This window comes from Phyllostomus discolor, chromosome 15, assembly GCF_004126475.2.
Source record: "Phyllostomus discolor isolate MPI-MPIP mPhyDis1 chromosome 15, mPhyDis1.pri.v3, whole genome shotgun sequence".
NCBI classification, from domain to species: Eukaryota; Metazoa; Chordata; class Mammalia; order Chiroptera; family Phyllostomidae; genus Phyllostomus; species Phyllostomus discolor.
Window position 1 is genome coordinate 16,104,652 of NC_040917.2, and position 27,763 is coordinate 16,132,414.

General features: G+C 52.4%; 1 protein-coding gene across 1 annotated transcript in view; it reads left to right on the forward strand.

The window, feature by feature from the left end:
* Positions 1-201: 201 nt before the first annotated feature.
* The window catches only part of TP53BP2 (tumor protein p53 binding protein 2), a 51,910-nt gene continuing 24,348 nt past the window's right edge, over positions 202-27,763 (forward strand). The window contains exons 1-3 of the mRNA XM_028531353.2: positions 202-553; positions 22,581-22,728; positions 27,594-27,707. Of these exons, the coding sequence (XP_028387154.2) occupies positions 527-553; positions 22,581-22,728; positions 27,594-27,707 (289 nt within the window). The 5' untranslated portion in view covers positions 202-526. The remainder of the gene's footprint in view (positions 554-22,580; positions 22,729-27,593; positions 27,708-27,763) is intronic.

Genomic DNA, 27,763 nt, shown 5'->3' on the forward strand with positions numbered 1-27,763 from the left:
ACCCGCTCCAGCTCCGCCGGGGGGCGCCCCTCCAGGCGCTGCGCCGCGCGCCCCCGAAGGCACGGCTACCGCCACAAAGAAAGGGACGGGCGCGTTCCCGCCCGGGCGCGCGCCCGCCGCTCCGCCTCCCGCGTCCCGCGTCCCCGCGCCTCCCCTCCCCCAGGCGCGCCCTGGCGGCGGAGGGCCGGGCCGGCGCGGGAGGCGGAGCCGGCGCGGCCCGGAGGGGGCCAGGCCCCGGGATTAGTTGGTTTCGGAGCGGAGGAGGGAGCCCGGCGGTCGCGAGCGCGAGGAGACAAAGCCGCGGCCGGAGCCCTGCAGGGGGTGGGCCCGGGGCTCGGAGGCGCCCCGGCTCGCCGAGAGGGCTGTGCGGACCCGCGCGCAGCGCCGCCCCGCCCGCCGCCCGCCGCCGCCTCGCAACAGGTCCGCCGCCTCCGGGGCGGCCTCGCTCCGTGCTCCCCTCCCCCGCACCCCGCGACCCCCGGGGCGCCACCGCTCGGCTCCAGGCCGCCCTCGGCCACCCGCTTCGATGCGGTTCGGGTCCAAGATGATGCCGGTAAGTGGGCAGGTGGGCTGGGGTCGGGGCGTCGGGCCCAGAAGTGTGTGGGGTCGCGGGCGGGGGGGCCCCAGCCCATCCGGGGCCTGAGCCCGCGTGGCGGGGGCGACGTATTGGGAACCTCGGGGAGCGGCCGCGACTCCACGCTGCGGGTGTCCACCCCGCGCCCGGGCGGGCGGGGCGGGGAGACCCTGCCCGGGACGGGGGTCCTCGTAGCTGCTCCAGGGCAGCCACTCAAACTTTTCTCTCTCTGGCTGGGTCCTGACTCTTTGCAGTTCTCGAAGGTCAAAAGCAGGGAAACCGAGAACCTTACTGCTTTGTCTTCAAAACAAAATCAAAACCAAACAACTTTTCGTTGGAGTAAAATATACATACCGAAGAGCGTGCCCTTGCTTTCCTTTTAATTGAATTTCCATCTTGGTACCTGCAGTAGCAGCCAAGCCGCTCGGTCTCTTTCTGGAAAACGGGTTTTGTGAGATGCAATCGCAAAGTTTTTGATCGCCCCGAAACGCCCGTGCCTGCTCGCCCGGAGAGGGTTAGGGAGTTTTCCCTGGGCTCCGCGGGGCTTCGGACGTGGCCGCCAGGCCACAGGTGTAGGGGCAGGCTCGAGGCGTGCTTGCAATGCCCCTTCCCTCCGACGGCCGCCCGGTCTGGGAGTCTGCGGCAGTGTGCTTTCTCCAGGAAGTCGCCCTTGCACCCTGCCCAGCGAGGCCGGAGCGCCTTGCAGTTTTTGCTCATGGCTGCATTTGTCCCAACGCAGAAGCAACGTTCACGTTTCCACGGTCTGTGGGTTGGAGGGACCACGCATTTTGTTTGCCGTCACAGACGCAAGGGACACTTATTCTGTTCCCTGGCCCTTGCCCCTTGTGTCTCGGGAAGGGGTCCTGAACCCTCGTGCAGGGAACAAGCCGCATTTATTGGAACTGAGCATTGAGTGTAGCTAGTCCGGGATCTCTTGTCTCGCCAGGAGCCACGGGACTTGAAAGTGTTCATGGAAGTCCGGGTCCTGTGGTGGTCTAACGCCTGGCTCATACGAAGTTAGGTGTGTGATGCGAATGACTAATAAGCACAGACTATAGGCAAGCAGGGAAGGAGTTTGCCGTTACAATGTTTATTCTTGGGATTTGCATTTCTTTGCCTCAGAATAACTCTTGTTGGCTGGCTGTGCACTTTTTCCTACAGACAGGAGCAAGACGGGTTGGCCGTTGCCATGGGATTTCTTCCTTAAAGATCAGTTTTATGTCAGGCTGTCCTGTAGGCTTTCTCAACCCTTTTGCCGCCTCCCCCCAACTGCACGCCGGATGGTCGGGATTTGTAGAAAGTTACGTAGCTCTCGAGACTGTATTTAATTTAGCGGCGTGGTTCTTTCTGACGACGGCCTTTCTGGGAGTCTAACAGAGGCCGGCAGTGCGGCGTGCTGGCAAGCTGCACCCCCTTTGAAGCCAGGCCAACCCTCAGGACTTGCTCAGCTACCCCCTCTTTGACCACAGGCCTTTTTTCTTTTTTTAATTTGTTCTTTAGTTTCATCATCTGTAAAATGGGGATAATACTAGTACTGCGTCCCTAGGGTGGTTGTGAGGATTCGGGTTACTGGTTATGCAGTAATTAGTTCAGTGCCGAGCTTGGGAAAGGTGCTGGGTGAGAGCTTTTCCTGAACTTACCATACTGGTCACGTTGAGATTTCCCTTCTTGGCAGTACACAAACCTATGAAAATAGGTTTTTATTTAGGAAGCTCATGTTATATATGCCTTCCTCCTGTAATATTTTGGGTACCTGCAAATAAGACGTTTCTTAAATATATTTCTCACCTCTAGCTTCTGATAGGGATTTTATTTCAGCGTTGAGGGAGATTTTGAATTTCCTTCGGAAAACCTAACTGACTTACCAGAAAATGCGTTATGTTTCCTACGAGACATTGGACAATGTCGGAATACAGATCGTTGCCTTGATACGCGTTTTTGTCGGGGTGGGGACTTGAACTTAACGTTGGGATGAGCACTGTCGCCACTCTGAGGTGGACAGCGCTGGGGCGTGAAGAGCACGCCCCTTGGTTTGCGTCCAAGGGCGTTCCGAAGGGAGCGCTTTGCAGCGTGGGCTGCGTTATATTAAAAACGGGCAAGTAAGTGAGCTCGTGTGTTTTCTCACCCAGCGGCAGGAAATCAAGCGATTCCTCTCTCACGTGGGACTCGAAGTGATAATTGGGCCCGAGAGCAGGAGGGGAAGGTGCACGTGAGTAGGCTAGCTAAAAATAGGTAGACGGCGCTGAGCATCCCGGGAGAGGTAATGATGGGGTGCTGCAGGAGGGGGTGTGCTGCTCTTTCCCGGGGTCCAGCAGCTGCCACCGCTGTCGCCGACTCTGATTCTGCGATGTTCCCACCCCTCGGCGAGGAGACACTGATGGGTCTCCCATACGTGACTCCTTACTTGCCTTCACTCAACAAGGGCTCGTCTGCTGTTGGAGGGCACGGGTTTTTCGTGAGCCGCCGGCTTTGTGTTCCACTGTCAGAGAGAACTAATTATTTAAAGCAAAAGCTCTCAGCTACTTAAAGTTATATCAGATATCTCTTTTCATTACTTTCATGTCGTGAAGTGTTACCGTGAAACTATGTTTTTTTTAAAAAAAATATTTATTTTTAGAGAGGGAAGGGAGGGAGATAGAGAAACATCGATGTGCAGTTGCTGGGGGCCGTGGCCTGCAACCCAGGCATGTACCCTGACTGGGAATCGAACCTGCGACACTTTGGTTTGCAGCCTGTGTTCAATCCACTGAGCTTTGCCAGCCAGGGCTTGAAACTATGTTTTTATGAAAGAGCTTAGCTAACTCTAAAAGCCTTCACTGTTCTTTTTAGGTACGATTTTATAAAGACCGCTGTTTTTACCTGCTGCTGAAATGGTAAATTTAAAAAGCCTGCACACAATGCACACCCGTTATTCTGCGGTGCCACATTGGGGGCCAGCGGACCTGAACTTGCCCTTACCTCTCAGAGGTAGATGTTGTGTATTTGGCATTTGTGTCCAGCTCTGGTGGAAATGGTCTCTCTCTGTGCTGTCCAGTATGGTAGCCACCACCCACCTCTACTGCACTTGAAGTGTGACTCGTGGGACCCAGGAACTGACTGTTGAACTTATTTAATTTTAATTATATCCAAATGGGCACATGAGTCTGGGGGCCTCTGTATTGACAGTGCAGTCAGTTTGACAAAGGAGCACAAAGGAGCTTCGTTTGGCCAAGAGTAACTTCCATTCGAATTGCTTATTTGCAGCTTCGTGTTCACATTAATACTGTAAATTGACATAATAATGGCCTGTTCATCCTTAATGCTTTGGAGAAGGCGTTTTCTGCTGACTTAATTTAGTGTTCTGCCTAAGCCAGTGTCATCATCTAGCTCTAACACAGATAACATTTTTTCAAGAAAATAATAGCTTATTGTAAAAAGCTCAGTTGAATTGGTTATGATTTAACAGTTTTAAAAGTGTTAAAAGTGTAAAAAGCCATTTAAAAATGGTAAATTTAAAAGATTTCTGACAGTTTGTCTTTCAGTGCTATGAGGCCTCATAATCTTTTCCGGTTATCCCATGATGCTGTACAGTGAGAGCTGATTATGTGCACTTCTGATGTTGGAAACCTAGGACAAAAAACAAAAAAAGGGACATTACAGTAGCACCTTTAAAAGTTTGGCACCTGGTCGATTGGATGGATATATTTCTTTTTCTTTTTTTAAAAAATATTTATTTATTTTTACAGAGGGGAAGGGAGGGAGAAAGAGAGGAGAGAAACATCAGCGAGTGGTTGCCTCTCATGCGCCCCCTACTGGGGACCTGGCCCACAACCCAGGCATGTGCGCTGACTGGGAATTGAACCCACAACTCTTTGGTTTGCAGGCCAGGGCTCAATCCACTGAGCCACACCAGCCAGGGCAGATGGATATATTTCTGAAGGTAACTGTGCAACTTGTTTGGCTCTATGGACCGAGAGCTGACTTATGCCTCAGTACTTGTGTTACTGTCATACAAAAGTCTGGCTTTATTTGTACGTATTTTCCCAACTGAAATCGTAGTTTGAACTTGGAAACCTTTAGAGTTACAGCTTTGCAATATTGTATTTCTATGACCATACCATGTGCTGAGAGAATTCCTTTTTGTGGTTTGAGTAGTAATTTAGCAAGTTAGCTTAGGTTTTATTCCAGAATAAAATTTAAGGCAGGTTCTCTATAGAATTGTAATTCCCAGAGGCTGCTAAACAAAGCGTACATTTTAAAAAAAATGTGCACAGTGTCTCACATTTCATACACTGTAGTGAAGTTTGTCACCTAGGGACTCCTGCTGTATTAATTAAAAGCCGGAAAGCATTGAAAATTTTCTGTTGTTTTACTATTTCAGAAAAAAATAAACAACTAAAATCAGACTATAAGAAACAGCACAAACGTACAACTGCTTATATTTTAAAAATTAAAGTAATCTGGAGGAGGCGCGGAGGGTCATCCATGCAGACGCTGCTCCTAGGAGGAACTGCTTCTCCCTCTCCATGTCCCCGCCCCCTCACAGGGACAGGGAAAACAATAAAACAAAACCTCTCTTTTCTGGAGCTTTTAAGGAATACTGTAGACCTTTATCTGCTGGTAATCTACCACGGTGCGTGACACTCCTTAAAAAGTCTTTCTAAAGCCACCGGAACACTGAGCCCTTCTTCGGCCCCAGCGGGGTAACTGCACACCGGCCCGGGTTGTCATGGGCGCCTCCCGTGCTGCGAAGCTCGCCCCGGCCTCCTCCACCGAGTGTCTCAAAGGATGAGGAGAGCGGGGTGCCAGAGCCTGGGAATCCAGAGTGTTCTCTCAGCTCCCGCCACTTCATCGAGGCGAGCATTGTTGAAATACTTCTTTTCCGATGGCGCGCTAGGTACTGAGCAGAGCATTCTTCTGTAATCAGCAGCAGTTGAGAAAAGAAAACACCCATGGCAGGCTGGGTATGAAATGCATGCTTCTGTTGGAGTGTGGAGTGGCGGGGGAGACGGGGGCATTTTAGGCCTCGCTGGGGAGAGCCGTGCGATTTTAGTCCTTAGGAGACCGACTCTTCCAGAGCGCTGAGCATTAAGGAGGCCGGGATTCTTAAAGCACTCGGCAGCTGTCTTATCAAAAGACAGTTATCAGACGGATGCAAGTGCTAGAGATGTTGGATCTGGGCACAGGGAAAGAGCGTCCCTAACTCAGCTACTGTGGTTACTAGCAGCTCCCCCCACCCCCCCACACATAAAAGTTTATCCAAAAACACATTATTTATTTGGAAGATAACAGAACCAGATTTTCACTGAAAATGTTCACTTGGCCAGTAAATACTGAACTTTCACTTTGGAAATGCAGACTTCAATTAATTTTTTCTAGAAGCAAATTTATAGTTAGTACTACCATATTTGAATTTCAAACGGTTTAGCTAAAAAAAAAAAATCCTTAAGGTACACGTTTAAAAAGATAGTAGAAAATCTTAACAACTCACAGAATAGAGGTTAACCTGCTAGTGGCGATAGTGAAAAATGGTTAGCCCTGGCCGGGGAGCTCAGGTGGTTAGAGCACCGTCTGGTATGTCAAGGTTGCGGGTTCAGTCCCTGGTCAGGGCATGTGCAAGGAACAACCAATGTGGGTGGAACAGCAGGTCGATGTCTGTCTGTCTGTCTCTCTGTACCCCTCTCTTTTGTAAAATCAGTAAATTAAGAAAGGAGACATGAAAGACGATGGCCAGGACAGTTTGCTGGTCTCCCCCAGCGGCACGAACCATGTCTGTGTCGGCCGGTGGGGCTGAAATCTCAGCGCTCCGACTTCCCTCCCAGGGACGGTGAGGAAGCCCCTCCGAGGGCCCACCGTTCTGCGCCCGACACCGCCCGCGGATGAGGCCCGCCATCCCGTCTGACCCCTTTCAGGCCCTGGGACGGGCGTCTCCCTCTTGTTCACACGCAGCCGACAAGGCGCCCGGAGCCCAGCGGGCTCTGCACTTTGCTCCTGGTGTCGCGGCCCCACCAAGCTAGGCGTCCGGGTCTCCTGCAGACGGGCACTCTTTGCCAGGGCCGTGCCTGCCTTGGAGTACTTCTCAGTACGCGACGGGACAGGCGGTGGCGACAGTGTCCTTTCGGCTGATGGTGACTTCAAAGGTTGCTTCTCGGACCTAGCTCTATTTTTGAAGTAGTAGAAGGAAAACAGAGACGTCTTTCCGTACTGAAATCCAGGCCGGAGGAGGAGATTGGCAAATGTTTCTCTTATCAATTCCGAGTGATGGAGGGGGACTGTCCCGCCCTGGCTGTGGTGAGCTCACCTTCCGGAGAGACCTCAGCGCTCCCTCTTCTGCAGGGAAAGGGAAGCTCTGGAGTGTGAGGGGGGTTGGTTGGTCTTTGTTTGTATCTTTCATCAGGGCTGGAAGGTGGTGACGATGTAGGAAAGAAAGAATCAGAAGTGCAATAGCTGTGCTGGGGATGTGGAAGATAAGGGACCGTAAAGCACCCGTGGGAGACTGTCCGCGTCATTCTTCAGCCATTTGCAGAGGCTGGGATGGTGCGGCGGTGACCCGCAGGGGTGCCCGCACGGGCAGGGGCGCCGGGACACGGTCCGCTCATTGCTGCAGGGCCGTCTGTGTAGAAAGGGGCGGCGATTCCATGTAGTCAGACGTGCTTACTGGAAAGACACTAGGAACTGTGTTGAACGACCACACACTGAATCATTGTTCTTCATTCTTCCTCGTTGACCTGTTGATTATTTTCGTATGGCCTTTTGGGGACAGCGTCTGTCAGCAAGTGTTTGTGAACGTCCCCTGTAGTCCAAGCATTGCTCTCAGTGCCATGGATCCAGGAAAGCATTGCTCTCAGTGCCATGGGTGCAAGCAAGAATAAGATAGTATTCAGGGACCTTACCTAGGGGGGTGGGGTGGGGATTGGAAAATAAAGAAAGAAAACAGGAAAGTCGGGTTGAAGTAGCCTAATGGGCCTGGGACGGCCAGGGAAGGGACAGTTCAGCCAAGACCTGAGTGACCCGCAGGAGCTGGCCTGGTGCAGCTCTGCCAGGGGCCTTCCCAGAAAGCAGAGTTCCTGGGGACTGTGCACGGGCCTGCAGGACGCGTGGAGGCCGGTGAGGCAGGGCTTGGTGGCCATGGTGGTGGTGGGGGGTGGCAGCAGCCGGGGAAGAGAGGTACAGCGGGCAGGCTCTTCAGGCTCTCGGGGGCGGGGCGGAGGGCACAGGGGGCCCGGAGGGGCTGTGGCAGCCACTGGAGGAGTTTTAAGCAGTGAGAGTGACGTAAGCTGACTGATCAGAGAAGGTCGCTCTTGCTGCGTGGAGAAGGGGCTATGGGGGTGCGGGAAGGACGGAGGAGGTGATGCCTGCTGCCCGCACGTCCCCAGAAAACCGCCTGAAGTGAGGGGAAGCATCGCCTTACCATGCAGGGGCCCAGCCGGTGGAAGGAACTGGACATGAACTCCGTCGACACTGTTTGCCGCTAGTTCTCAACATGCAGAGAGAAGAACAGTAACCCCTGCCCGGGGTTGGGGGCAGCCCAAGTCCCCCACCTCGGGGGAGGTCACCCCAGAGCCATAGGCTCCTTCCTGTGGGACCGAGGAGACCCCAGATGGTGCATCCTCCCCAGACCATCTGGGGTCTCCTGAGGGGCCTGAGAAAGAGCCTCCTTCTCTTCTCTGACCTGCTGCTTCGACACTGGATGGGACACACCCGGTCCTTAAGGAGCCGCGACCTTTACAATGCCTTACCCCCCACCATGCTCCTGATCACATGACCATACCTCTGCGGAAGCTTCCGGTGCTTTCTCCTAGAAGTCCCCTGACCATTTTTTAAAAAACCAGTGATGTCTCCACTTAACTGACAGAGGCACAAAGTAGCAAGTGATTCCGGGGATCCAAGGGAGAGCTGACTCGACTTCTAGAAACGGTCTCCGGAGCCAGCGTTCTTCTGCGTCGTGGGGAGAGCTGGAGGGTGACTGCTGGACCGTTTGTGGTGTGGGGGTCATCTCTGGGCGACCTACTGAGTTCCTGGAGTGGGAGCGGTTTTGGACAACACTGTCACATTAAAGGGGAGAGGACCCTCCTCGGGTGTTTGGCTTGTCGCTTTCAGCAGCGGGAGCCCGGGGTGCCGACCACGGCCCTTCGGTTCTTCCCTTTCCTCCCGTAGCTCTCATCCCTGCGCCACTGTCCCTCCTCTCTCTTCCGCTCTACCCGTCTCGTGCTTGGGCCGTTGTAGTCCTTCTAGGGCTTAAAGGTAAAGTCTGTCCTACCTTTACGGTTCTCCGCCTATTCAATCCAGTCCCAGTGGTCTTTCTGAAACAGAAATTTGTCTCTTTCTTCCCCAGCATTCTTCTAGACTGACTTCTGTTACATTATTCTAGATGCCCCGTAAACTCTGTAGTTAGATACAAAGTGTCTGTATCGTCTAGCCCAGTGGATTTCACTCCAGAATGTTTAGCCTCACAGCGGAAGTGATCAAAAGACGGAGAACACCGAACAAGTGAGGGTTCCCAGCCCCGAGTCCCCCGCGGAGGAGCCTAAGTAGTCCGGAAGCTTTACCGGGGCGGAGGAGCCCCACTCACCCGCTGCTCCCGCGGCCTCGTCGGAACCGTGTGGCGCCCGGGCGGATCCGTGCGCGGCCTGGCAGGGGCTCCCGGGGACGTGTGCGCCGGGGCTGTTGGTGGGGCTTGCGGTTGTGCTTGCGGTTGCGCCCTGCACGCTGTAGCCTGTTCCATGTTGCCGTCCGCGACCTGCTCTGCGTCATCCGACGTTGCCGTGACTCTGTGTATGCAAACAAGAAAGACACGCCCCGAGTTTCTCAGCACACGGGTGGCTCACGGTTTGAGAAGAGCCCGCCCTTCTTCCTTGTCCAGCCTTGCCCCCACCTGCACGTTTCAGCCGTTTCAGGGCCCAGCTGGACACGTGCCAGGCTCTGTCACGCGCCTGTGCCTTCGTGGGACGCTTCTCTGCCTGGATGGTCCCCTGCCTGCTCGTCTTACTCATCCTCCCGCGTGCGGCTCCACGGGACTCCTTGCACGGGAGCAGGGTCTTTACCTCCTCTCACTGGCGCCAGGCGGACCCCCGGGAGGAAGTCGTCAGGGGGCGTGTACTTGCTGGCGCCGTCCCTGCGTCATTCCGTGCGCCTGCAGGGGTGTGGACTGTGCGTTTCATCTTTGTGCGCCTGCGGCTTAGCGCCGTGTCCGAGGCACTGCGGGATTTAGTAACCACTGAGTGGGGTGAGTGAGTGTTCTTCGGTTTGATTTTCTTGGGTGAGGGTAGTTTTTGCTCACTTAAATTTAGGTCCATGATTGCATGTTGAACTTTCTTCAAGCTTCTCTTAGAGTAACACTTCCGTGACCAAGTGGGAGGCGGAGGGGGAGAGCTAGGAGCCAGGGACGGCTTGTGCTCATGGCACCTCCTGTGGAGCTTAAAAATATGGAGCTCAGTGACTAAAAGTAAAAAGCAGAGTGAAGCCCTGGCTGGTGTGGCTCAGTGGATTGAGCACCGGCCTGCGGACCAAAGGGTCACGGGTTCGATTCCCAGTCAGGGCACGTGCCTGGGTTGCAGGCCAGGTCCCCAGTAGGGGGCACACGAGAGGCAACCACCCATCGATGTTTTTCTCCCTCTCTCTCTCCTTCCCTTTTCCTCTTTCTAAAAACAAATAAATAAAATGTTAAAAAAAAAACGGAGAAATACAGAACAGTACCTGATGTACAGGAAGTCGCACACCCACAAAACAGGGACACTCCGTTTAGAAGAATGCCTGCCCACGTGAAACATCCAGGACGGTTGGGGTAGAGCCAGGAACCAACGAGTTAAGTGTATCTGCCCACGTCTTACTTTCTAATTTTATTTGTTGCTTACGATGGAGAACTGAAAGCAGAGTAGCCTACAGCGAGTTGCTCTGGAGTATATATTTGGGGTTTGGCGTCTAGCTAAGTCAAGCTTCAGGCATAGTTGAAAAGGGGGAAAAAAGGTTTCTTAAGTTATCCCAACATAAGCAAGATGCTGTGTTTTCTTCATTTGGGGCATTGCCTGGCTTTTAATGTTGAAGTTTTATACCACATATTTCTCTATAAATCTTTTTTAAAAAAAAATCGTACTTATTTTTAGAGAGAAGGGAAGGGAAGGGAAGAAGAAAGAGAGAGGGAGAAACATTAATGTGTGGTTACCTCTCGTGCAACCCCTATCAGGGACCCGGCGTGTAGCCCAGGGAGTGTGTGGGAATTGAACCTGTGACCCTTTGGTTTGGAGACTGGCGCTCAATCCACTGAGCCACACCAGCCAGGGCTATAAATTTTCTTGATGCCCGGTGACATGGATGTACTCTGTCAAGTTGTGGTCTCCGAACAGACCGAGGTTCAGGTGAACAAAGGTGCACTGCAGATTTGCTGTGGGTGAGACCCTCAGATAGCCTTGCAGGGGGCGGGGAGAAACTGGGAGGAAGCATTTAAGAACCAAAACCTTTGTCCTAAAGGAATTTACAGACCAGTAAGGCAGATAAGATAGGCGTAGGGAGAGCTTCTCTGAGACTGGTGTTAGAGAAGCAAGAGAAAGTTTGCCTCTGGTGGGGGCTCGTGGGGCTGCCGTGGAGGGGGTGGGGGCAGTGTCACGGGGACGGAGTGGTTCTGAAAGGATAGAGGTGACTTTGACCCCCAGCGGCAGGGTGCAGGGAACAGGTGGGCTGCTCTAGGGAGAGGAAAAGGGGGTTTATTGGGTTTCCCATTGGGTGATTGGATGCTGTGACGGTGGAGCAGACCATTTAAAATAAGTCTTATGTCCTAATATTTCTTAAATGAAAATGCCCTGAAGGTCAAAGTATGCAGAGAGAAATACCAGTATATACGAACCTGTGATGTTTCGATGTTGGTGTTGGGTTAACTGTTGGTATTATCATTGCCAGTGTATTCTGGACAGATTGGTATATGCTGTTATCTGCTAGTGGAACAACTAATGATCTGCGTTATTTACGGCAGACTACTCAGAGATGGAGCTTCGTGGTGCGTCCATCCCGGCATCGTGATAACCCTCCAGTGCGGTGGTTTGCAAACTTCGGGGGGTGGCTGGGCCGCCACCCGGGGTTTCTGACTCAGGCCCGGGAGCGGGGCTGAGACTGTCCGTCTCCGGCAGGTTCCCAGGGGATGCTGGCGCTGTTGGTCTGGGGACCATACTGTGAGACCTGCTCTGGTGATGTTTTTCCCTCACGCAGAAGCCTGCAGCCGTGCCCCTGCCCCGCCAGGCCCTGCGCGGGCTCACCCGTTCACCGCCGTGCCCCCCTTTGCCCGGGGCCCGTGCTCCTGACCGGCTGCCCTTCTTCCTGGTCAAGGGGCCCCACTGTCTCAGTGCCCTCCCCTGGGGGTTCCGAGGGGCTAGCTTCCCCCTCTGGTCACCTCTGTCCTTCTCTGTCCCGTCCCTGCAGGTAACTTGCTCGCTCATCCATCATCTGTTTCTCCTCCTCCCCGCCCCCACAGCGCCCACTTCTCCATCACCGTGGTCCCTGCGCCTGGCCTGTGCACGGTACTTGCCAAGTCCTAAGGCGGGCGTGAGCGCGTGACAGATGGTGTCACTAAGGAGTTGGGACTGAGGGGGACACAGAGCCAGAACCTCTCAGAGGGCCTGGCAATGGTGGGATAGCGCCCCTCCAAGTCTCGGGGGAGGTGACTGCCCGTTGCTGACGTCTGTGAAGGGGGTGTGCCATCCATCAGACACCAGGGACCAGCGTGCGGCTTTCTGAGAGCGCCCTGTGTTTAGGTCTGGGATGAATCCTTCGCTCACTGACAGTAGCCATGTCACAGTTGCTGTGTCGTCCTTTTCCCAGAACGGCTGTTGTCTCAGAAAATGATGTTCTCTAGACGACACTGGGTGAATTGTTAGGGTGTTTCGTGGGTGGTGGGTATTTTTACCAGCACGGGTCGAATTGGCACTGAGACTCTGTGTGTTGATTTCTGGTCCGTAGGACTTGATGTAGTCAGTCGTTTCTGATGTAAAACAAAATCATTGACCATGATTTTATGACTTTGCCTGAAATCACTCCAGTTTGGCTCGTAGAAACGCTGGGGCTGACTTTCAAGTTCACGGCGCATGGCGGTGGGTTTCAGTGTCCGTGGCCCTTCACCGACGTGGGCAGGTGGAGGTCACCATGACTGATGAGGGTTTCAAAGGCAGGTTAGTGGCCTCAGGGGGCACAGTCCAGGGAGGAGACCCAGCGCAGAAGTCAGGAGGCCTCTCAGCACGACCCCGGGTAACTGCAGGAAGGTTGGGCCCGTCATCATCAGGGAGGCTGGGAAGGACTTGAGTCCCTGAGGGAGGCCCTGCAGAGACTCCTGGGGTCGCCTCTTAGCTTTGGGGGGACAGGAGTGCAGCCCAGGCTGGGGCAGCGGAGCAGCCTCGCCTCCTGCTGGGTGGAGCCAAATTGGCCGGTGTGCAGTGACCCCTGGGGATGGCCGCCTGGTCTGCTAGGGGCAGGGGCCCGAAAGTTCCGGAAGGCTGGGGCGATGCGCCCCTTGTCTGTAACCCCTTCCAGTGCCACCCCCCACCGTTGGGTGCATGGCTGTGCATGTCTGAGACAGCAAAAGAAGCTTTGGCTGATGTTATGATTTTTGTTTATATTTATTGACCCTATTACAGATGTCCCCCATTTTCCCCGCTCTGCCCCCCTCCCGCCTGCCCCCCCCCCCCCCCCCGCACCACATGGCTGTGGCCGTGGGCTGTGCGGGTGTGCGCTTGGGTTCCTTGGCTGATCTCTTCCAGCCCCCGCCCCCTTAGACCTGTCAGTCTGTTCCGTGGATCCACGCCTCTGGCTTCATTTTGTTCGTCGTCCCTTGGTCAGACCCCTTCCTGTGTCGCACGCAGTGCTGACCGGGTTGTGGGAAGCCAGGCAGCTGCGCCGTCCGAGCGCATCCTGGGCCCTCCTGCGTCAGGGGCGCAGCCGTGTGGGCGTGCAGCCGCCACGCGCGTGATGGGTGCTTCTCCCTGCACGGCGCATGATGGGTGCTTCTCCCTGCACGCAAGGCCACCAGATCTTTCTCTGGTGTCACTCCCAGCGTCCTCACCTGGCTGTCCCTGTGGCGAGCTCTGCTCCTGAGGCTGGCGAGATTTGGGCAGGATTTGTGTCGCTCTTTTGCAGGTTGCTCATTCTTCTCCAAAGGACAGTTTTCCCCCCTCTCGTGTCTCTCTGTCTCTGAGGTGAGCCTGAGGGAGTTGAGGTTTTATAAACCGGAACCCCGAAGGTGTCGTTGAAAAGCCCGATTTCCTTTCTGTGACAGGAACACCTTACCCTCGGTGCCTTTTTTCTTTCGCTGGACGTCATGTGGTTTTTTAAGTCAAAGGAATAAACTTGAGCCTCTGACACAAAGTAAATTTCTTGTAAGTGTCTTAGCCAGTTTTTTTTTAATTTCTTGGAAAAGTCTCCCACATTTTAATCTAATGCTTCTTTGAAAATGAATCACTCTTATTAATAGCATAACATTATGGCTCCAGTGACTATGTGTATCCTGTGAAAACAGTACTCTTAAAAATAAATCTGTGGTCCGTTCTTTTTTAAATGAAAGTCGTCTGTGACTTTGGATTTTTGGAAGGGCAAGTCTTTACTCAGACGTGACTTGGGCATGAATTAGTGTTCAAAGTGTGTGGAGGTTGCCTGGCACAACTTTTTACAGCTGGTGTTTTATCTTTTCCAGAATCTTCTTTCTCTTCAGATCGATCCTTTTAAGAAGCAGAAACAAATAATAATCACTTTTACCATTTTTGATGACATATTTTCACAGTTTATATGTTAAGTGTACTTTCAAGTTAGAAATTATTGTAAAACTAGGTTAATGTTGAGACTTAAAAGGTTTAAAAGTGACATCTGCTCTCCAACTGCCCCCGATTTCATTTGCGTTTTTTATACCGTCAGGTCATAGGGACATATGTTTTAAATGGTTATATTATACAACTCATTATTCTGCCTTGTCACTGTATCTTCCCCCTTTTTTAACACTGTGCTTGTGGCAAGCAGTTGGTGGCTGCCTTGAAGTCCTTCCAGTAAATGTGTTTGAACTTACTTTCCCATTGCTGGCTAGTTTTCCATCTTACTTTTCATTGACCTAACACTGGAGTGAAAATCTTCAGACACTGAGAGTGTTTCTTCGTTTCAGTGATTTCTTTGGGATCAATTCCCAGACGTAAGGTCATGAGGTGTCCATGTGGCTTTTGATACATGACTCATTCTGCTTTACAAATGGGGCTTCAAACAATGTATCACCATTGTGTTGAGATTTTCCACAATGTATCTCCATCATGTCCTGGAGGGAATCACTTTTTTACAGTCTTCTCTCTGCTGGAGCGCAACTTTTTAATTTAAAGCTAATAGTTGTAAATGGTACCTCCTTGTTTTAATTTACATTTATTTCCCCCTTAGGCTTTGTCATTTCTACTATCGTATGTGATTTATCTGTCTGTTACATCCTCTGCTCTTTAATGTACTTGGTGGTTTATTGATTGACGGATCTCTTCTCCCGCAGTACTATTTAAAAAAAAGGAAGTTCCTGATTTACAAGTTGGAAAGAGGGTCACGGGTTAACATCCCCGGGAAGGGCTGACCCGGTGCCCATTCTCACAAGGGAAGCAAAGCCCTTTGCCCTGTCGCTAGACATGCACGAGCGTTTTCAGGGGCCCCGGCAGTGACTGTCCCCCACCCGCGTCCTGTAAGGTGCAGAGTCCGTCTGTAGAGGCTGAGGCATCGTGTTGATCTGACTGTGGCCGCACTCCGTGCGATGGAAATCATTGAGCTCGGAAGTTCCCAGGAACACGTGTGTAGCTTGAGTCAGAGGAAATAATCCCGTTTCTCACAGCTGTTTCCCAGGGGAGTTCACTCCGAGGGAACCCTTCTGCTTCCGTAGGGGGAAGAGGCGGATGAAGTCACGTCTGTTCTTGGAACATGGTGCTGTCGGGCATATACAAATACTCAGTGTCAGGAAAAGCTGGCAATTTGGAAGCAAGGATACTGGAGGTGATTTTTTACGGTTGCCACTAACTTATGCCTCTTTGCTGAAACTCCAGTCTTAGCTCCCATTGATTTTTCCCTGTTTCTGAGTTTCCATTTTACCTACAGGGTAGCACTACATTGTTCTCTGGTCTCTGCATAGGTTTTGTTTTCCCTAAGAGATTTTTCTTCCTGTCACATAAGCAAGCGTGTAGTGGGCCTTTTCAGTGGCAATACAAGTCAGCATAAAATTCACCCCGTGAAGTGTGCGGTTCAGCAGTTTTCCGAGTGCTCACAAGGTAACGAACCGTGCTCATGCATTCCCGAACATCTATCTCCATCGCCCCGGAGAGAAGCCCCCCCCCCCCGGAGACCACGGATCTAAAGGTCTGCCTCCCCTGACCTCCCCGACTAAAATCCAAATTCTTGGTCTGGCCTTGGAACAACGGCTCTCAGACCACCAGCCTCATCAGCATCACGCAGGGTGGGGGGCTTGTTAGAAACGCAGAATCTCGGTCCCCCTCCCGGACCACTGGGTCAGCCTCTGGTCAGCAACTCTCTGTCCACCCGACCAGAGCTGAGGGCCAGGGGCCTGTGAGGTCTTGCGTGGTCTGGCCTCCTTGAATTGATGTCTTTATAATCCTTTGCCTTTCTCTTCCACTGGTGTGACTCACTTGGCCCTTCCCCCGGGTCTCTCTGTTTGCTGCTTCCTCCGCTGGGGACATCCGCTGGGCCTGTGCCCCCCGTCTGGTTGCTCAGGGGCCCTGTCTGACCACTCGTCGGGGCGTTGAGTGGGAGCGTGGATCCAGGAGAGCTGCTCCCCTGAGCAGCTCTGGCTCGCCCTCCAGAACCACCCTCCCCCTCTCCCCACCTGCTTTGTGCCCCAGGAGGCCGATTTCTATAAACTGCTCCCCAGGCCAACTGGCTGCTGGTCTGGTTTGGCCGGTGGGGAGTGGCAGGGCTGTAAGAGGGAGGGAGCTGGCTGGGGCCCGCAGGAGGACTCGGCTCCCTCCCTCCCTCCCTGGGGGCTGGCTCTCCACCCGCTCTCGGCCTCTCCTGAACCTGTGCCGTGTGCTGCTGTCCTAGCCGCGCCGTGAATATTAGTTCTGCCTGGGAACTGACTGTTGGGGGACACTAGTGTGATGTCAGCTTCTGCAGGAGGGAGGGAGGACACACGGATTTCCCTGGGCACGTGGCTCCACTCCTCGCTGTGCCATTTGCACACCCGAGGGGAGACTCGGTGTGCACGTTGGCCAGAGGCGAACCCGTGAGGTGCGGCCGCAGCCAGGGAACTCGTTACCCGTGAGCAGACGCTTCCTGTTTGCTGGTTACGTGCCCGGCACAGCCGTGGTGCCCAGGACACACAATAAAGCCCTGGGCTGTTCCGGGGGGTGGGGGGAAGACAGATAATAGAAACAAGTGAAGTAAGTGCAGTGACTAAACGGAGATAATATGGTGGTGGCTGTGCCCCTCGGAGACGGAAGGCGGGACGTGTGTGTGTGTGTGTGTGTGTGGGCGCCCGTGTGAGGCTGGGTGGTGCTGGCGCTCTGGGGAGGGTGGCCCGGGAAGGCCTCACCGAGCAGGTGCCTGGGAGGGGGCCAGCCCAGGTGGCCTGCAGGGAAGAACACCGCAGATGGAGCAGCAGCAGGTGCACCGGCCCCGAGAGGGGACTGTGCCTGGCATGTGAGGGCTGGTGAGCAGGGCGCTGCCGGAACAGAGAGCGCGCAGGGCAGGGCGCTGGTGGGAGATGAGGGCTGGGCAGGGAGTGGGTGAAGGCGTGGGGGGGGGGCAGGCTCAGGCAGCAGATCCAAACCAGCCTCTCCCTCTCCCCGCCCCACCGACAACACCGAGCAACCTGGTTTCTTCCCTGACGAATCACCGGGCTGTTCGGTTCGCACACGCCCCTTGGTCCCCACCCTCAGTCATCACCACAGCCTGTTGTCCCGGTGGATCTGCCCCTTGCCCCTGCCCTCCTCCCACTGCCTTCACTCGGGTCCACACTTCAGGCCTGAGTGGCCAACGTCCAACCCATGGGCTCGGCGGTGGCTTTTACTCTGACGCCGAATCGGGTTTTTTGTACTTGTGATTATACTTTTACATAAGTGAAGCTATCGCTTAGCAGAAACAAGTGGCAGCTCTTAGGGAGCTTGGAGACTCTTATTTTGAAGACGAGGAGGCTGAGATTCAGGGAGGTGACCTTAGTTCCCTAAGGTAGTCTAAGGAATTATTAACAAATCTGGGGTCAGGACCCAAGTCCCCTGCCTGGGAACCTGCAGCAATGTCACAGCTGGCCCAGCAGGCCCAGCACCGAGGACTTCAGTCCAGTTACTGAAGTCACCGTGGAGCTAATCTTCACACAGGAGGGGCTGCAGTGCGGTCGGCTCTTGTACTTTCCGGTCATTCCAGGGTTAATTCTGTGGCTTCTTTGGGGAGTAGTGACCTTAAACAGAACACAGCTTTCATCCTTCTTATGAGCAGGGGTGGGGGGGGGGCTCAAAAGGGATTTATTATAAAAAATGGTGTATCTATTCTTACGTGTTGAAACTTCAGTCACCTTCAAAGTACTCTCCATTTGATGCGATACACCTGTCGAGATGTTTTTTCCACAGCTCAGCACAGTTCTTGAACTCGTCAGTTTTGAGGCCTCTTAGTGCTTCCGCTGTTTTTTGTTTCACCTCTTCCACATCAGCAAAACTTTTCCCTTTGAGGACTTTTTTTCACCCAGGGAAACAAACAAAGTCATTTGGAGAGGGAGATTGAGTGAACAGGGAGGGTGGAGCACAAGGGTCATGCTGTTTTTGGTCAAAAGCTGCTAAACACTCAGTGTGGTGTGGGCAGGTGCACTTGTAAACCACCCATCGTGAAATGGGCAAAGGCGTTGAAAAGAGTCTTAAAAAAAAATTCACTGAAGCCAAACGCAGCCTCTCACAACAACACCAGCTGGTGCACTGATCCAGATGGGTTCCTAGAACACTCACCTAAATGGGGAAGCCTGAATGACAAGAGGTCCACCCTCCAGAAGATAATTCCTTTTTTATTTTTTTAATGCATCACCCGTTGTATTTGTAATTATACTTTTAAATAAATGAAGCTATTGTTTTACAGAAGTTAAAAGACCAGATCTCTATTCAAGTTTGGGTTGCTGTGATTAAATAGAGTGTTTCCTAATATTGAGCTGGCCAACAGGTTTGTATGTCTTTTTCCTGTAAAATAAAGGACACATTTTTCATTTTCACCAGTAATTTTATTGATTTGGATATTTTGAGTATGTTGGTTATCTCCACGTGGTATAAAGCTGGTTGTTCTTAATTAATGTCTTGATTTGATTGTTACCAACTTCAGCTGGCCTACCCGATCGTGGAGCACCGTCCAGCGAGAAATCTCCAGCATAAAACTCCACAAACCTCTTCTGACACATTCCATCCATCACAGCACCTTCTCCATACACCGCACAAATCTTTTTTGTGTGTTTCAGCTGCATTTTTACCTTTCTTGAAGTAATAAAGCACCATATGCTGAAAATGGTGCGTATTTTCTTCCATCTTCAACATTCAAATGGCAACAAAAAGTTCACCATTTTTTTAATGTATTTTATTGATTATGCTATTACAGTTGTCCCATTTCCCCCCTTCTCTCCCCTCCACCCTGTACCCCCTCTCCCTCCCACGTTCCCCCCTTTAGTTCATGTCCATATGTCATACTTATGAGTTCTTTAGCTTCTAAATTTCCCGTACTATTCTTGCCCTCCCCCTATCTATTTTCAACCTACATTCTATGCTACTTATTCTCTATACCTTTTCCCCCTCTCTCCTCCTCCCACCCCCCTGCTGCTAGCCCTCCATGTGCCCTCCATTTCTGTGGTTCTGTTCCTGTTCTAGTTGTTTACTTAGTTTCTTTTGGTTTTGCTTTAGATGTGGTTGTTAATAATTGTGAGTTTGCTGTCCTTTTACTATACATGTCTTTTCTTTATCTTCTTTTCTTAGATAAGTCCCTTTAGCATTTCATAAAATAAGGGCTTGGTGATGATGAACTCCTTTAACTTGACCTTATCTGAAAAGCACTTTATCTTCCCTTCCATTCTAAGTGAGAGCTTTGCTGGGTAGAGCAATCTGGGATGTAGGTCCTTGTCTTTCATGACTTGAAATATTTCTTTCCAGCCCCTTCTTGCCTGTAAGGTCTCTTTGGAGAAATCAGCTGACAGTCTGATGGGAACTCCTTTGTAGCTTACTGTCCCCTTATCTCTTGCTGCTTCTAGGATTCTCTCCTTCGTTTTTGCCTTGGCTAATGTAATTATGATGTGCCTTGGTGTGTTTCTTCTTGGGTCCTACTTCTTTGGGGCTCTCTGAGCTTCCTGGATTTCCTGGAAGTCTACTTTCTTTGCCAGAATGGGAAGTTCTCCTTTATTATTTGTTCAAATACGTGTTCAGTCTGTTGCTTTTCCTCTTCCCCTTCTGGTACCCCTATAATTCGGATGTTGGAACGTTTAAAGATGTCCTGGAGGTTCCTAAGCTTCTCCTCATTTTTTTTGAATTCTTATTTCTCCATTCTTTCCTGTTTGGTTGATTCTATCTTCCTTCTGGTCCACTGTATTGGTTTGAGACTCAGATTCCTTCGTTTCACTATTGGCTCTCCTCCGCGTATCTTCCTGCATCTCTTTTATGGTAACCTGCATCCTTTCATCTAAATTGCGCCCCAAATCAACCAATTCCGTGAGCTTTCTGATCACCAGTGTTTTGAACTGTGCATCTGATAGATTGGCTATTTCTTGGTTGCTCAAAAGGATGAGTCCTGGGGGACTGATCTGTTCTGTTAGAAACATGTCTTATGTCTTTCTCTGTCTCTCCTCCTCTTTTTTTTTTTTTTTTTCCTGGTCTGGTCACTCTTGTTACGTGGGGGGCGGAGCCTTAGGTGTTCACCACTCTGGTCGCTAGATTGTGACGTTCTATGTGGGGGCGGGGGCGGGGGCGGGAGGGAACAATGGCGGTAGTTCCGTTCTCCTGGGCTCAGACCCTTCCTTGCCTGGGATCCTGGGCTGCGAGCTCTGCCCTGGTCCATAATCGCTGCCCCACTGGGTCCACCAGTCGCAGCTTGCGTACTCAGGGATCACTGCTGCGTTCTTGCGCCCCGGATGGCTGTCGCACTGATTTTGCGCCAAATTTTCCCCGACCTCCGCGCGCCGCCGACCCGCGCCCGCCCGGCTCGTCGTCCCCTACCAGTCTGGATGTACGGGTCTACTTCAACTTCTTGGCTGTCCGACTTCCATTCAGATAAATCCTCTGTCAGTTCTGAGTGATATTCTGTCTGCAAATCATTGTTGTTCTAATCTTGGTTGTGCAAGGAGGCAAGGTGCGTTCACCTATTCCTCCATCTTGCCGGAAGTTAAAAGTGCACCATTTTGATAATTTTTTTTAAAATGCATGCTGATACGACAGCTGTCACAATACAATCTAACAAAATTGTTTCAAATGAAGTTAAAGACAACTAAGCGCTACTAGAGCCATCATATGGAAAAAACCCTAACATACTGCTTGGCCAACCCAATATTTTTCTGCTATAAGGGACAGCTTAAAGGGTAGAGGATGGATCGGAAGAACAAAATTGTACCCTAATTATCTCCTTTTAGTAGCCACGTAGATCTTCTGAGTCCTTTATTATTATTATTTATAAAGAGAAAATAATACCCGTCTTGCCTCTCTGAGAAACACCTGTTTCTGAGACAGTGTGTGAAAGTGCTCTGAGCGGTGACGTTGGCAGGTGGGGTGCCCTTACCTTCGGGAATAAGGGCCTTTTGTTTGCTGGTGCAGTGTGTTTGGAAGGCAGACTGTGTATTAAATACTGCTGTAAGTCCCATATTTACAGTGAAAACAGTTACTGTTATCGAAGTGTTCAGCTTCAAAGAAAGTTTTGGTGTGAGTGGGGAATATAGAGGAGACAAGGTACTATTTCATACTAAAGTGTAAATTGTTACCTCCCTCATTAAATAGGCTGTAATATTTTGCCAGAGCAGCAGCAGGTGGGATTCTGTGTGCTTAGTTAATCTTTGTTATTTCTGTCAGTTCTTTGCAATTTTTGTGTAACAGTTTTAAAGTGCTGCCTTGTTGGCCAAGTCGAGGCCTAGAACTATGTATCAGAATGTGCAGAACCTGATATCATTAGCTGGGTAATGATAGCTGCTGGCCTCATACAGGGAAACTACAGTGTGTGTGTGTGTGTGTGTGTGTGGGTGTGTGTTTGTTTTTTTCATTTGTTTTATTTATTGTTTCAACAGAATCCACTGTCGTGACTTTTCTGGATTACCTTCCAGTTGTATTGGGTTACCTTCTAGTTTTCTAATTTTTTGGGTTACCGTCTATATTATATACATTTATGGGGACTAGTTTTGCTTGCAAGAAGTGGAGACTCGGATTCCCGTCAGCCCTCTGCTGGCTGAATGTTTATCTGCAAGGTCAGATGTGGGTAGCATAGGAGCTGATCATTTCTTCTTACACCAGGTTGGTGAAGCCGTGCCTTCAGTAGGTATTTAACGTGATTAAAACATTCCGGGTTTAAAATACAGTGTTTTGAAGAGGTGATACATGGCATGGCTTACACATTGGGGGGCGCTCTTCCCCTTCAGGGGCAGCACGGTATGTTCCTGTGCGCCCTTCCGAAAGGGGCTGTGCGTAGACCCGTGTGGGTGAGACACCCCGGCCCCTGCACAGGACTGCCGGGAAGCCCTAGGTGCAGTGTGCGTCTGGCACACACACACTGAGAGCCGTGGAAGCATTTGGTGGGCAGGGCGCACAGGTGAAATGTCAGGGAATGATTCAGTTTGACCTTTCACGTGGACTGGTTTGACTGGACACCAGGGCTCTGCTGGCTCTGCTCCCGAGGGCAGGGGCAGGGACTCCAGATCCCTCCCCGGGCGTGAGCACGTGGGCGAGGGGTCAGCCAGGCCGTTCTGTTGAACATTTGCACTTGACGGAACCGGGGTCGGGGGGCGGGGGAAGAAAAACTGAAGGCGAACCCAAAGTAAAACGGCCCTGGTGCGGAGCGCCCCGATGACCGCTGTGCTTTCTGTCGTTGTGCCCAGATGTTCCTCACCGTGTACCTCAGCAACAGCGAGCAGCACTTCACAGAGGTGCCCGTCACCCCGGAAACCATATGCAGAGACGTGGTGGACCTGTGCAAGGAGCCCGGCGAGAGCCAGTGCCACCTGGCCGAAGTGTGGTGCGGCTCAGGTAGGGGAGCCGGCACGCCGGTGCCTCTCATTCCCGTGGGGTTTGGGCCGTGGCCGAGGGCAATGCTCACGCCCGTCCACAGGGAGGCTGCGCAAGAGCGTGTCCACCAGGAGATCGAGTTCTCCGCCCGCCTCGTGGTGGCACGGGATGCTCGCTTCTTTCTTTCTCTGCTGTATAGTGAAGACACCGCCGCAGACAGGTGAGGGGACAGGCCGCCGATCTCCCGGCTGGACGCTCTGGCGTGGTGCTCCTGAGTATTTTTTTTTGCATGCTTCGGTTCTGCTTCATTGGACATTCAAGGCCTCCCGATTGTTCTGCCCTCCCTGAGGTTTTGTAGGTTTTTAGGGAGAGCTGTTCAGTGTTGAGTTACTAGGTGGCAGGAGGCAGCGGTGAAATCATAGGCATTATTTTTAAGCCTTGAAATCAATCCCTCTGAAATGGGGTGGCCTGGTTTCTTTTGGGCCCTCAGGAGTTCGCAGGTGTGGGCGTCATTTTTCCCGAGTTCCACCTCGGTCCTGTGCGGCCGGCTGAGCACCCGCTGTTTTGGTCCATTCTCTGGGGGTGCAGGCTGGCTCTCCCTGCGCGCGCTGGGTCCACCCACACTGGTCTCAAAACCCCCGGACTTCAGCCGCACGCCCAGCCCTTACCAGGCGTGCCACCTTCTCCCCTCTGGCTGACTTTCCCCCTGGTGGGTGTGCCGGAAGGTCCTCGCCTCCCTGGAGTCCTGACTCTTCTAACCTTCATGCAGGAGCCAGAGTCGGCCGTTTGCATAAAGAAACCCAAATGGTGCTTTTTACATGGGAGCCTGACAGTTGGGCTCTCCTGGTGATGCTGCAGAGGCTTTCTCTGCTGCCTGGAATAACACCCAGAGGCCTCAGAGGGTGTTGTCCTTGGTGTCCCCTGCGGCCAGCTCGCTCCCTGCCCCTCCTGCAGCTTCTTTCTGTTCCCGAGAAAACTGCACTGAGCCCTGGTCCTCCCGGTCATCGGGGCCTCCGTCACGATGTCACCTCCTCGGAGAGGCTTTTCCCGAGCGCCCACTGGAATATCCGTGATGTTCTCTGTTGCGCTGCCCCGACGGCCCCTCTGCATGGACATGGCACTCGGTGTGTGTGTGCCTCCTCCTTTATTGCCTCGTCGACCCCTGCAGCCCCAGACCCGTGCACGGGAGTGTGGACTCCCTAGGAGGAGAGGCCTCACCTGCCTTGACCTCGGCTGCACCCAGCTCCGGGAGAGTCCCGCGTGCGTGTAGCAGGAGCTACACACGGTCACGGTCACTGAGTGAATAAGTGAGCACCAGCCGCCTCTGTCGCCTCCTTGCCTTCACGGGGGCGCCTTCCTTACCCTTGACCGAGCCACCCCGTAGGGGTCCTCGGTTCCCTCCTTCCTCCTGCCGAGGCCCCCGCCCTGCCCCGAGACCCCCCAGAACGCTCCCCTGTTCCCCTCTCACTCACCCGTGGTGTGTGATGATGATGGGGGACTTTTCCTCCTGACTTTTTAAATTAAAACAACACAGACGGATGCCATCAGATGAGAGAATGTGTTTTTTTTTTTTGTAAAAGAGGAAATACTGCAGATAGAGTGGAAGGCTCTCCCCCAAACCCGTCCCTTGATCACGTGAGCTGCTGGCTTGTAATTTTAGCAGATGGCTTTTCAGGCTTTCCTCTGCATTTGTGTGTAACTGCAGAAATAGTCCTGTGGGTTATTTCTTCCTCCGTTTTCCACTTATGTAAATAGGATCATACATATTCACATCCTGCGATCTACTCTCTTACCTTACAGCATAGCTTGGAGATCTTTAAAGATGTGTAAGTTTACACCATTATTTTTAATTCCATAGTTTTTTATAGTATGCATACACTGTGGTTGATCTAGCAGTTTCTTTATTCATAAACATTTAAATTAATTCTGCTCTTGTTTTGATAGATGCTGCAAGCATTTCTCTGGGGTAGGTAACCGGAAGTGGAATGCTTGGCTAGAAGGTCACGTGTTTTAAAATCCAGTGCCGTGCCCGATTTCCCTCAACGAAGGCTGTCTACGTTGACAGTCTACCGGTTATTTCTAAAAGTATTCCTCATCCACAGTTGATACAGCGATATATTAATTTTTGCCAGGCTGAGACTGACCATTTCTAAATGTATTTATTAGCCCTTTGGGTTTCCATTTTTTAAAAATTGTTTCTCTGTAGCCCCCTTTTCAGGTCTCCTTTGGTTTTTGCCTTTTCTCTCTCGATTTGTAGGCATTAAAAACAAACAAACAAAAAAATAAACCAAAAAATATTCTATTGGACCTCAGGCCAGATTATCCTGTTTGTGGGAGAATTGTCTCCTTCCTCCAAGACTGTAAGCACAGTCTTCTGTTATTGCATGATACAAGTTTTAGAGTCTTTTCCTTCCTTCCCTTCTCCTCCCATCCTCCTCCTCATTTACTTTTGAGACTGGTATGAACTGGAGATTGAACTTTCTCCCCAGATGGACAGTGAGCCTTCTCACGCGCCTTCCCGAACAGGCATTTCCCTCCCTCCCTCCCGCTGCGGCGCGGCGCCGCCTGTCCCGTGTTGTGTCTCCTGCGAAGGGGCGTTTCTGTAAGCTGTAGCCAGTGTCTTCTGTTTCTAAGTTCTGGTTGCGGGCAGAACCAGCTTCAGTGACTGCCGTTTTATAATGCGTTGGGCTTCACAACATGCTGGGTTTTCCAGTTTTATAATCGGCAAGGCCAGTGCTCATTTCATTCTTCTTCTTTTCCAAAAAAATGCCTGAGCTGTGCTTGTGCAATTACTCTTTCAGATGTGTTTTAGAGTCACCTTGAAAGGCTCTGCGAACAGCCCTGTTGGGATTTTGATTGATTGTGGTGGGTTCGTCATTCATCGGAGGGTTGAGTTTGTGGGGAGTGGTCAGGAGTGAGGGCATCAGAAGGCTGTCTCTCATGGACCAGTCCTGTGACTGAAGGCAAGACACTCCATCCCTGTGCTCCTCCCCCGCTGTGCCTGTGCACCTGGGGTGCTCAGAGAGCCTGTCTCAGAGGCGCATGTGGGGCTTCCAGCGTGTATGTAGCACCTGCAGCGGGCTCACACGGGCCTGGGTGTGTTCAGCGCTAGCTCTCGGTAAGTGGTGGTAGCTGTTATGTTCGAACTGCCTCCTCCCCACCACCCCCGTTTTGCTATAAATTGCCCAAAGTGCCCCAGGTAAACAAGAGTAAATATGTAACTTTGATTTTGTTAGCTGCTCCGGTTCCTTATTCTCTCCCCCTGACGGTCTCTTTACACCGAGCAGCCTTCCTGTGCCGTCTCTGTTCCCTCGCTGCCCACGTGGCGGTTTGCACAGAGAACATTTCTTGGATTCCAGCGATGACGGGCTTGGGGCTGTGCTCCGCCGGCAGGGACACAGAGATAATAAGGGTTTCCCGCCTTCAAGGTGAAGCAAGTCTCAGCAGACCTCTGGAACAGGCCGTGCTAACTGCAGAGTGGACGGACGTGCCCGTCTGCAGGGGAGAAGAGGGTGCCGGGGGCGAGTGTCCTCAGTATGAGGAAGGGCACGAGCGAGCGCTGTGACCAGGAGACGGTGTGGGTGGGGGCCTTGGCGAACCTTCGGAGAGCATCGCCATGCGTGCAGGCCACGCCCTCGCCCCTGCCCTCTCGGCCCTCGGGGCCTCAGCTCCTGGACCTGACCGGAAGGTTCTCGGCCTTTTCAGGTGGTCCAGCCCCGCAGGCCCTGGAAGTTGCTTCACTTCCTTTGAGTTCTCTCTTCGCTTCTGAAACGTGGGGGTTTTATTTCCTTTTAAATAAAGAGTGTGCGTGTGTTGGGGGAGGAGGTGGAGGGTCTACTTGGTGTCTGTTGAGGGGGTGTCTGTGAGTGTTCCCTTTGGGGAGGGGGGTCTTCGTTAGAGCATCTGTGGTTTACACACACGGGGCGTCTGTGTCGCCGCAGTCTGTCACGTTCCCGTAAATAGAACCAGAGACGTACACGGTTGCCGCCAGGCCGATTGAGTTCAGGTTCGTTCACAGAGTTGGCTGCTGCGTGCTCGGCGGCTCTGTTTTCTGCCCGGTTGTTGTTTGTTTACGGCGCTTAGATGGTGTCTTCGGTTACCGACAAGGGTGCCGCGTTCTCCTGGGCCCTTTCGGCCCTCTTGTATTGGAAGTGCCATCGGCATTCCTGGAGTGAGTTTGTTTGTTTTTAGTTTTAATTAGTTGCACCCTCCAACAAACGGTGTGCTTGGTTTTTATACCCAGGCCCCTTGAGACTGGAAGGTTTTTTTGATGGGAGCTCAAGACATATTTCTCCCGAAGTCCCCGTCTTCTGGGGTGTGCAGCTGAGCCCTCCTTTTGTCTTTGGGGAAGCCCCAACACCTGGCCATGCCCCTGGGGGGCCCAGGGTGTGTGTTTTCAGTGCAGCGAGTAGCCTGTTGTTGGGAAATGGATACATCTAATTTTTTTTAACATAGTTTTAAAAGTTTTAATTTAAAAGTAGTGTAACATAGCAAGCTTAGGCTATCTGGAAAGTTGTTTCTATGACTTTTGGTGTATCTGTTTGGAGAATCCTGGGGCCGTGAGAGTTAGAAGGGACATCGGTCACCACTTGTGGGACAGACGATGGACACCTGTGGCTGCCGGGGGCTGAGTGGCAGGCGCCCGGAGGGGAGCCCGTGGGGTTGGGGAGGCGCGAGCTCCGTGCAGCTGGCCCGGACCCCGTCCTCCCTCCGGCCCTCTGCGCAGGCTGGACACGGAGTGCGTGCGTGTGGGAAATCTGTGATATTTCCGCCCCTGCGGGCTCCTCGAACGAGCGAGAACCCGTGACCAGCGAACATTTTCTGCATTCCCCGGGGCGTGGTTGGCACGGTGGCTAGATAACGCGGTACCCTGGTCTCTGTTCCAGAGCGCCCGGTCGCGGATCACGAGCGGATGTTTGACGTGCTGCAGAGGCTCGGCAGCCAGAGGAGCGAAGTGCGTTTCTTCCTCCGCCACGAGCCGCCCCCCGGCAGGGACGTCGGTAGGTACCGCTCTGCGGCGGGTCATGGCACAGGCGTGAACCCCGATGACGGGCAT